Genomic DNA, 10,914 nt, shown 5'->3' with positions numbered 1-10,914 from the left:
TCTTGACTGCATTTTAACGTCAACGGTGGTTGTCTTGTTGATTTAGAACTAATTTGAACTACTTCAGACTGTGGGGTAGTTAAATCTATGTGAACCAATGCATCATATCTTAGCATCATTTAATATGTAAAATTTCTCCCTCTGAAATGGGGTTGAGTAGATATATAAAGTAGCATAAAATAGAAATACTTAAGAAAAGTGTAAGTAACTCATGAATGTACTTAAGTACAGTATTGGAGTATTTGAGCTTAGGTACTTTCCACAACTATGCACACCACTAAACTAGTGTACTGGACTATACCAGAATAACACATGTATAACAGTCTGTGTTTCATATCTCATTCAGTTGGTTTTCATTGGCATATAAAATAATATTGCAGTTTTTTGAACTGATGCCTATGTGGACCCAAATGCACAAAACATTTAGAATGTATTAGTTGTCTCATGTTGCTTTAAAAACATGACATGCTTTTAACCTATGATTGTTTGTCCATCCATCCATCCATCTTCGTCCGCTTATCCGGTATCGGGTCGCGGGGGGAGCAGCTCCAGCAGGGGACCCCAAACTTCCCTTTCCCGAGCAACATTAACCAGCTCCGACTGGGTTGATCCCGAGGCGTTCCCAGGCCAGGTTGGAGATATAATCCCTCCACCTAGTCCTGGGTCTTCCCCGTAATTGTGAATAAATTATTTCAGCGTTAAAGTCCTTTATCAGGTTTACATGACTTTGTGTACTGTAAAGTACAGTGGATCCAACAGTATTACAGACGTACAGTACAGTATACTGTAGGTTTCATCAGCAGGATGGATTAAGGTTAAAAATGAACACCGTGCCTGCGGGTGTGTATGTGTGCATGTGTGTTTTGAGACAAATGGTGGAATGCTAATGGAAAACAAATTATTGGCATCAGGTCAAAGGGAAACCAGATAGAGTAGTTATCAACATGTTGGTCTCCCTGCGCCACTCCATCATTGCCCTGAATAATCCATTACCCATGCTTCATTGCAGCCCTGTGTTTGGACAGGATGGTCCAGTTTGCTGCTCACCATGTCCGAGTCCACTAAATGACCTTACAGTGTCCGGTATGAGCAGTACCAGAACATGAGCTGCTGTTGCAAATATGGTCAGAGCCCATCAAGAAGTCACAGACAGTCCCACAGACACAACAATGTTGAATTTCATAAAGCCTTAGATTTGAATCTTTTTATAGGGAAGGAATTCACTTGACCTCTTTCTTACTTTCTCAAATGAGATTATAGGGCCGCTGAGGAGAAATATATGAGCTCCTGTAATTAAAAGATGAAAACAGACCGGTAGTTGTCTTCATGGCTCAACTGTTTGTGAGGGAGATATTTTAATGATCGGACTCACTTTTTTCTTCATCGTCCTCTTTTTAGCTAGTTTGGTGACATAGTTGCTAAATCTTAGCCTGACTTGCATCACAGTGGAAATAAGGCCCTGTTGTTAAACTGTCATCAGTAGGGGAAAAACAGTGGGCCCCATTATGTAACGCACACCTTTAAACAGCCCTGTCACATTCTGCACAACACACACACACACACACACACACACACACACACACACACACACACACACACACACACACACACACACACACACACACACACACACACAGATGGAACGACAGTTTGTGTTGTTAGAAAAAGAGGAATTTACTGAAACTATTGAATGTGTGTATTAGAACCACAGGAATCCTGTAAACCCATACTTATAAAAAACCAACATGTCTGGAGGGTGATGCTATGACAAATATTACTGGAATTATCATGAGCAGGAGTTCCATGATTTTTACAATGTGTATTTAGATGACGCAATGTCACAAAAGACAGACACAAACATTAGCTGTGGACAATTTACAAGGCAATACTTAGAGGATAAAGATATATAATATTAGCTTTCTCAGCTGAACATCAATTATGTTTGTCATATTTGAATCTTAAAACATCTGACTGTACACGCTTTGCCTATTTAACATTTACCTTTGGCATCTGATGACGTATTTGCTGCTAACTTGTACTTGTAGTACTTCTTACGATGTTTTTAGCCATGTTCGCGGCGTGGCTCTAGGGATGGAATGTTACTTGGTCCAGACTGAAATGTTTTACGTAACATCTATTGGACAGATTGCAATTTTTATTTTGTACAGACATTCATAGTCCAGTGTCCAGTACTATTATTTACAAAATTTGTAAAACTAATGACATTCCCATCAGCCTCAGCTGTCTTTTTGTTTTTGTGCTATTTACTAAATGTTAGCATGATAACACACGTTGCTAGCATGTTGACCTTAGCTTTCATCTCTTGAAACCTCTTGGCTAGCATGGCTGTAGTCTCTGAGTCTTGTTATACTTCAGATCAGTGCAAAGTATCTTCTTTCTTGAATATCTCTGAGTGGTACGGCTTTATTTGTCTGCCCAGCTATGGTGGCTAATATCACTTCTATCACCAAGTTTTGCTGCAGACATATTTTGAAAAATATGAAATGAGCACTTGAATTTGGAAAGCTGCTACATCCTGGAAAACAGTGCATCCAATGGTGATTTAATGCGGCCCTAGTAGCCAATGAAATTGTCAAAAACGATATCACCTTTCTGCCTGTTCAATCAAATTCAACTTTCCATGAGATCTTTAAGAACCACATCACTTACCATGAGGAAGAGGACTCCTTGGAAAGACCTACTTTTTTTCTTTTTACATAATTGCCGTTTCTTTGTTGAACCGCAATTAATTGCTAACATGAGCTAAGATCCTAAGGGGTATGACTGTTGATAGATTTATGTTCATTTATGAAAAAGATATGTTTTATGATAATAAAGAGGCTGGGGTTACTTCATAGCCTGTGTCCTTGTGTTATTATATTATCTGGGTCACATAACAGTGATATAACCAAAAAATACTGTATATTCTGGGATTCATTCAAAACTTGAATTTGTTTGCAAAAGTAATACATAAATAAATGTTGTTTTTTTTTATTTGACTGAAAGAGACAATTATATTGTTCATCGCAATTATTTCTGAGACAATTAATTGAACAGAAAAATTTGGAATTGTTACAGCTCTCTGCATCACTACTGTGTTGTCAGTTGCATCTGATCTGCCTGTAAGTGCAACTGTCTACGTTTTCACAAAGGACACTCTGGTGCCATGTCTGTATCAGTAATGAGAACCTCTGGTGTAACACCTGTATTGAGCTGCCGAAGAGGGTTTCGTGTGTGTGGGGCGTGTGATCCACTGTGATTATACCCTCACAGTCACAGCAGACAGCACGCCATTTGTAATGCTTTTTTAAGAAACACTTCACACTGACCCCCTGCGGGCCCACTCAGTGAACACGACGGAACTATAAACACTCATTTTCCTTCTACGCCACCAGTTGCTTACTAAGAATCAAACACAATGACATGACTTGAGCTTCGGCCGTTCAAAACACGTGCAAAGACTCTGTTTTCCATTGTGTCTCATAAAGTTCACTTCAGGCTCAAGCTCTGAGGTTCTACTCTGAGCACTGAGGCGCGTTGTTAAAATGTCACCAATAGGTTGAGGTAGGAGGTTGTGTTCAAGGGCTTGTACTGTGATGTATTGAACCTTTCTTGCAAGAAATAAACTCTTAAAAGACTTTGTTGACTGAAGCCTTATTTCAGATCTCACCTAGGTATTAGAATTTCTACCACAAACTCGAAAGCAAGCCAGACTGGCACCCATGTAAACGCATGTTCTGCAACACCTCACACCTGTAAATGCACGTCTGGCGGGCCAGTGATTGTTCTGTGAGGGTAAATTTGTTATTCATCAGCCAATGGAAACTTATGTTGTCAATGTCTCAACGACTCAGAGTGAGAGAACTGGCACGTTAGCTTAACAGCTACCGAGCCCACTTTCCTGCTCTATAAAATCCATTCTGCCTGACTTCTTATAATTCACTGATCAGATTGTAGAGGCTGCTGTGTCAACAACTCTGGTGGTGAGCATTTTATTTTCCACACGTCACATGATTCAGCAATCACGCTGTTTCTCTCATCTGTTTTGTTTTCCTTCGGTGTGATGCCAATGTCCCCCTCCTCCCTGTTTCCTGTTGCATAATACATGCAATTCATATTCAAATTAATGCTGCAGTAAAATGTCCCTTCAGAATTAAACAGTGAAAATCTAAAACTGCCAAGAATTTTGGGATTGTCCTCTGAAATGGGTTTTAAAATAACTGCAAAAATAACTGTGATGTCAACTATATTTCTCTCATTTCGCCATCTGATTATAATGCTTGTTTGTTATTCATCATTTTTATTAACTAACAGCGGGAAATGCATTGTAACAGTGGTTCCCAACCTGGGGGTCAGGGCCTCCAAAGGGGCCCCAAGATAAATCTGAAGGGTTACAATTAGTGATGTTACTTTCTGTGCCAAGGGCTTTAAAGCGTGTGTCAAGAAATCCCGAAATTCTTTCCGTGAAGCGCGTATCAAGGCTTGCATCCATTTAGACAAATTATATCATTGATGACATCCGGAGCTTCGCTGCCCGTCCATACTACGTGAATGGTTTAGGAAGTGCTTCGAATCTACGCGGTTTTATTATAAATCCATGATCTACACGAGCACATTCACTGCCCTCTGCCCGGTTAAACCACTGCCACTTTCCAGTTTTAGAATAGCCTACTAAAATTGCCCCTCCTGCTATCATTATATTACGGCCAAAAGGATTGATCTACACACGTTTGATAGCCGCTTTCCTCCCAAGGAAATCTGTTTATTATACAGTTATATTAATTATAGTACACCACAAGAAAATCCATTATGGATTACGTGGAAATACATTTTTTCTTCATCGTTATTTCTAATTCTTTACTGGCGCAAAATACAGTCAAAAAATGTCTCTGATACCATCTGTAATATATCTGCCTGTTTTACACTCTTTGACCAACAGGTCTTATTGTGAGCAAATGAAGCCTCAAGAAATGAACGCTTTTGCTTCAATGCTTCATGAGGCCTCATCTCGCCATCACTAGTTACAATCAAGGCTTGAGAGATGAGAAAGAAAAGGAATGTGTCTGTTACAAAGATAGAGAACCCCTGTGGAAGAGGTTGTGTGCATGTTGTGATCCCCCTTTTCTCTTTATACAGGTTGTCTGAGTCGTTATGTTACATAAACACACCTCACCGGTTCCACAGGCAGTAAAAGGGACTGGTTAACTAGGCAGCAGGGAGATCTTGTGAAACCAAACATAGATGTGTGCTGCAAGCTGCTTTTCAGAGTTAACTTGTTCATTGCTGGTGGTTCATTTTATTACAGCATGTTGATTAAGAAAAAAGACAGATGAAAAGAACAGTGGAGACCAGTTGTTAAATGTACCCCCTCAGAGACCAGAATAATGCTTTTTGCACACTTACAATGGATACGCTTGTGTGGGACTCCAGTGGTGATGTTTTTGCTTTTTGCCCTCTGTTCAGCACAGAACCAGACTAAAAGTCCCAGATGTATCCCATGGAGACAGCTGGAACACAGGTGGGCCAGATGCCTCCTGTAAATAGATAAAAGAAAGTCTAAGGGTGTGGGTTTTTTTTATTATAAAAAGGGTTAGTTTTCACTACAATGTGTCCAGTCTAATAAAAAGCCATGGCTTTTATGCTAGCGGCTCTAGGGTTGGTAATGTCTGTCAGACAATCAGTCCACCACTTTGGTCCAGACTGAAATATCTCAACAACTACTGGATGAGTTGCTATGACATTTTATTCAGACATTCATGGTCGCTAGAAGATGAAGCCTACTGACTCTGTGTTGATACCATGACCTTTCCATGACATTTCTGTTTTTTAGTGAAATGTCTCGAGAACCATCTGATCAATTTCCATGAAATGTGGTATAGATATCCATGGAGCCCAGAAAAGGAATCCTAATGACTTTGATGAGCACCTGACTTTTCTTGTAGCGCCACCAGCCGTTTTTATTTATCCTGAGAAATACTGCAACATCTACTTGATGGATTGGCACAAAACTTTGTCAAGACATTCATGATTTGTTTGTCTAATACTTTGGCTTATGACTAAATACCTAAAAAACTAATCACCTCAGCCTCAGCTGCACTTTGTGTTTAGTGCTAATTAGTTGCTTGCTAGCTTATTATTGTTGCTAACATGCTAAGCTAAGAGAGTGAACATGGTAGGCTAAACATTGTGCCTGCTTAACATCAGTATGTTAGCATTGTCAATGTTAGCATGTTGCCATGCCATTGTTACCATTCACCTCAAAGCACCACTATGTCTGGTGCTAGCCACTGGCATGGCTGTGTCCGAAATCACTCTCTCATTCACTTATTTACTACTCCCTATAAATGTAATTCATTTTTGCATCTTTAAAATTTGTCGTATTGCATTATGGGATTGTTTGCAGCAAGTAGTGTACGTGCCATGGACACAACTTTTTCTCATTCTATTATGGAACTTTTGAAGGCACTCTATAGTGGATACGTTTACACTCTCAGACTATGGACACTCAAATAAAATGGCCAACAGTAAACATAGTGCACAATGTAGTAAGTATCCCCATGTGGGGATGTCAACGTGGGGTTTATTTGGGTTTGGTAAGAAGTAAGGAAGAGTAACAACACCGCGTCTCCATTCCTAGCCAGACTGCCAGCCTATCCTCCTGTTCCAGACATCCAGACCAGCTGTGGAGAGGAGAGATGAGTACCAGTGTCCTCTGAAGGAGTTGCCTTGCTCTTGAGCCTGGTAGGCGAATGGTGGCTTCAGATTCCCAGACTTCTACACACTTCCCCTCGAGCCCAAATTTCACCCCGTACCCAGGTCATAAACTGAATTCACGGTAAATGTGGAAACATGGTGGTTTAATAGCAAAACTATCAGTTAAGGAGGAAGTAAACAGCTCTGCAGCTGACAGCCAGTAGACACATAAAGAGATGCTGTCAAGTCAAAACAACGTGCAGAGACACAATGAAATAATTATCTACAGGAAAAAACATCAGAATGTGTACTTTTCCACTGATACTGAGTGATTTTCACATTGTTTGTCACTTTCAGCGCACCTCACCCCGCTACCACCAAAAAGAAGACACACGTGGGCCGTTACACACACACACACACACACACACACACACACACACACACACACACACACACACACACACACACACACACACACACACACACTCCACACACCCCTGCCTGTTTCCCTCCTTGCCCTCATCTCCTCCCACTCGCTGACAGTTATTGGTATAAATATCCTACTCTCAGCATTGCTGAGATTCAGACACCGAACTGCTACTCAGGTGAGAAGAGACCAGCCAAAGAAAGAAAGAAAGAAAGAAAGAAAAAATATAAATTAAGTGGAGACAGTGTGCACTGAAAAGAGGAGGATAAACAGTTGCATCCCTGCAAAATTTCCCTAAACCACAAGATCATTTACTCAGTCTGACCCTCCAGAATGTGGCTCCAGGTGTCTCTCCTCTGTCTGTCCTGCTTAAGTCTGCCCAGCCAAAGCCAGGCCCAAGACCGAGCCGTCCTCCGCCGATCCAATGACCACGGCGGGCGCTGCCACTACACCTTCACCGTGGCCAGTCCAGAGGAGTCCAGCTGCTCCGGAAGCAGCATGAAACCAGAGATGGATGGAGTCTTGTCCCGACTCACCCTGCTCGAGGCTTTAGTCAGCCGTCTGATAGCAGGAGTGGATGGCGGTGCCGGGAGTGCCGGGAGTGGGGTGAGGGCTAACGGTGAAGAGGGTTTCCCGGAAGATTACTCCCAGGTAACAAGGGAAAAAAACCAGCTGCAGCAGGACAAGGAGCGTCTGAACGGGCAGGTCCAGGAGCTGCAGAGGAGGCTGGCCGAGCTGAGCCAGGAGGCAGAGAGCCTCAGGCAGAAACCCTGCCAGCAGACACACACCTCAGGGGGGACTCAGTATGAAAACAGACCTGCAAGTGGTATGTACATCAGCAAGTAAAGGGAAAACACACACAAATCAGAATGTGAATGTGTTTTGGCATTCAACAAGCTCCTGATCGGAAAACAAAGATATTTGGCTGCTCTTCTGTGTTTTAGTTTTTCTAATATATGTCTTTGTGGTTGACTTATAGGCTATGAAAAGTCTCCCAGGGCAACAGGTCAGGTTACAGTTAGCTATCCCAGGTTGAGTAAAGGGATTGGAATTTATTACAAAGACTCTACTTTTATGGCTTTGTCACTCATGCATTTCTGTTTTTTTGTGCGTGATCATTTTCAGGAGAACAACAGCAGGGTTATAGGGGGAACCTACTGTGCTCTGAGGCCAATAAATGAGACACTTAGACTTTGATGTTGTCTCTGGTCTATGGTTTAACTGTAGATTACTACTCATAGATTGTCATTTTGTTGCCATGTTCTACTTAAAATTCCTTCCGAGCCAGCACACACATATTTCTCCTTCACTCTGTCTCTCCCAGACCCTGCATATGATTTGGGGAAAGGTGCATACCAGGAGATGAAGGCTGAGCTTACGGAGGTTGCAGCATCCCGCCTCATTCCTGAAGGAAATCACAACTTCACAGATAAATTTGGAGTTTTACTGATGCCAATGTAGCTGCTCAAAATGGCTTAGAGGTGGAGTGTTGGTGCAAATGAATGTCATTGGAGGCATTGTGAATAAATACCATGATGTTTTTTTTCAACAGGCTGTGAAGCGCTGCAGTCAGTGGGAGATCCTGTGTTGCACAGGAAGGCTGACAGCATTACAGGGAAGTATGGAGTGTGGCTGCAGGATCCCGAGCCTCAGGGCCTTCTTTACACAAACGAGACTGTGTGGCGTATCGACACAGTTGGTAAAGATGTCCGTCAGCTCTTCGCCTATGAAGACATGGATCAATTATCCCAAGGCTTCCCTATGAAGGTCATGGTCTTGCCAGAGCCTATGGAGAGCACAGGGGCGACCATGTTCCGTGGCTCCCTTTACTACCAGCGCAAACGCAGTCGCACCCTGATCCGTTATGACCTGACGTCTGAGAGCCTGGCGTCACGCGTGGAGCTGCCTCACGCTGGCTTCCATGGCCAGCACCCTTACTCCTGGGGCGGTTACACTGACATCGACCTGGCGGCGGACGAACAGGGCCTGTGGGCTATCTACAGCACAAGCAAGGCAAAGGGTGCAATTGTGATTTCCCAGCTGGACCCCGAGAGCCTGGTTGTGAAGAGGAGCTGGGAGACCAACATCAGGAAGAACACAGTGGCCAATGCTTTCATGATGTGTGGACGCCTTTACACAGTAGCCAGCTACACTGCACCCAACACCACCATCAACTACGTGTTTGACACGGCCACCGGCATGGGGGGGGCTGTTGCTGTGCCCTTCAAGAACAAGTACCGTTACAACAGCATGGTGGACTACAACCATGCTCAGAGGAAGCTGTACGCTTGGGACAACTTCCACATGGTCACCTATGACGTAAGACTGGGCAGGGCGAGCCAAGGCAGCATCTAAAGAAGACACAGACAGAGAGAAACGGCTGTTTACACGCAAGAGAAAGTGAATGAGATAAAACATATAATCATTTGCATTGTACTGAGGTTATTGCAAGTCTATATGTTTTCACATTATTAAAACCTTTTTTTTAAATACTATTTTATAACTATTGTAAATAAGATCTATTATGGCAACAGAAATATATTCATAAAGCAGATTAATGTAGTTATGATAGAGCCCTTTATGATCACAGTGGTCATTACAAACAGTAATCAAGGTTTAAAGTTGTGAAATATTTTTGTTATCTGCTTAAAAATGTGGACGTTGTTTAAGTTCTCAATAAAAAGAAATTGTGTCGTAGGCTTAATTTGGTTTCCAATTCAATTAAAAAAATATTCACTCTTATTCAATGTGTGTGTGTACACTCCGCTGATAAGAGTGAAAAAGTGATATAATGGTGACTACTACATGTATTTAGTGTTTAGTATCTTCTCCACATACAGTGAGATGCCTGTTAATGCCTGTAATATGTATGAAATGTATACAATTTTGCTTTGGGTTTTTATGTAAAACAGGTTCCATTAGGTTATTAGGTTATTTATAACAAATCACGGTCTCAATTGGCTACATGGGGGCACCAAATTGTATCTAACAACATTATTGCTAAATACAGGAAGGATACTGAACTAAAAATATGTGAGCCACTGAACTGGAGGCTTCACAGATATGAAGAGTGCCACTGACCTTTCGGTTTGCACCACAGACTGTAGCCCATGTACAACTTCACCGAAACTTGAGACATTTGTGTGGAGGCATTAAGCTTACCTTACCTACCTACATATTCAGATTCATCCACAGGTGGCGACATAAAACTAGGGTGACCAGACGTCCCCGGTTTCGTGAGCTGTCCCCGGCTGGAGCTGTCCCCGGAAATGTCCCCGGTATCCGATACTAAATGAGCTGTTGCAGAAACAAGCTCAGCGTGAAGCAATAAAGCAAAATCTGTCAGATAAATGTAGTGCAGTAAACATTACAACATTTCCCTCTGAGGTGTAGTGGAGTACTTATGAAGTAGCAGCAGGGGCGATTCTAGGATCAAACCTTTAGGGGGGCTCAACCCCTAATGAGAACGTGACAGGGATATAGTGCATGCAGTGCAAGTGTTAAATCTGCACCATGAAATTACCAACTTTTTCACAACCGCACTCCTGCTCTTCCTCTGACAGGTAGAGACTCAGCCAAAGATACATACTTACTTATGTATTTCTACTGGTATGCTTCCTAGTGACAATGCAAAAATAGGAAGAAAAAACCTTTCCACCTGTGTGTGCGTGGTTATAATTCTGACGTGCAAAATAGTTGTAGTAGTAGTAGTACAGCACAAATATTTCCATCCATAGATAAGAATAATCAAGTCTAACCTCTGAATTTCTTTTCAAAGTGCACCAGATTGATGC

General features: G+C 42.1%; 1 protein-coding gene across 1 annotated transcript; it reads left to right on the top strand.

Annotated features, from left to right (window-relative positions):
- The first annotated feature begins 7,293 nt into the window (after nt 1–7,293).
- On the top strand, nt 7,294–9,603 carry LOC114565985 (myocilin). Its single transcript, XM_028594326.1, has 3 exons — nt 7,294–7,946; nt 8,445–8,577; nt 8,668–9,603. The coding sequence occupies exons 1-3, from the start codon at nt 7,454–7,456 to the stop codon at nt 9,473–9,475; spliced, it is 1,434 nt and encodes a 477-aa protein (XP_028450127.1). The 5' UTR covers nt 7,294–7,453; the 3' UTR covers nt 9,476–9,603.
- Nucleotides 9,604–10,914: the final 1,311 nt, after the last annotated feature.

This window comes from Perca flavescens, chromosome 12 (genome assembly GCF_004354835.1).
Source record: "Perca flavescens isolate YP-PL-M2 chromosome 12, PFLA_1.0, whole genome shotgun sequence".
Taxonomy (NCBI): Eukaryota; Metazoa; Chordata; class Actinopteri; order Perciformes; family Percidae; genus Perca; species Perca flavescens.
This window is presented reverse-complemented; position numbering and strand designations above follow the sequence as displayed.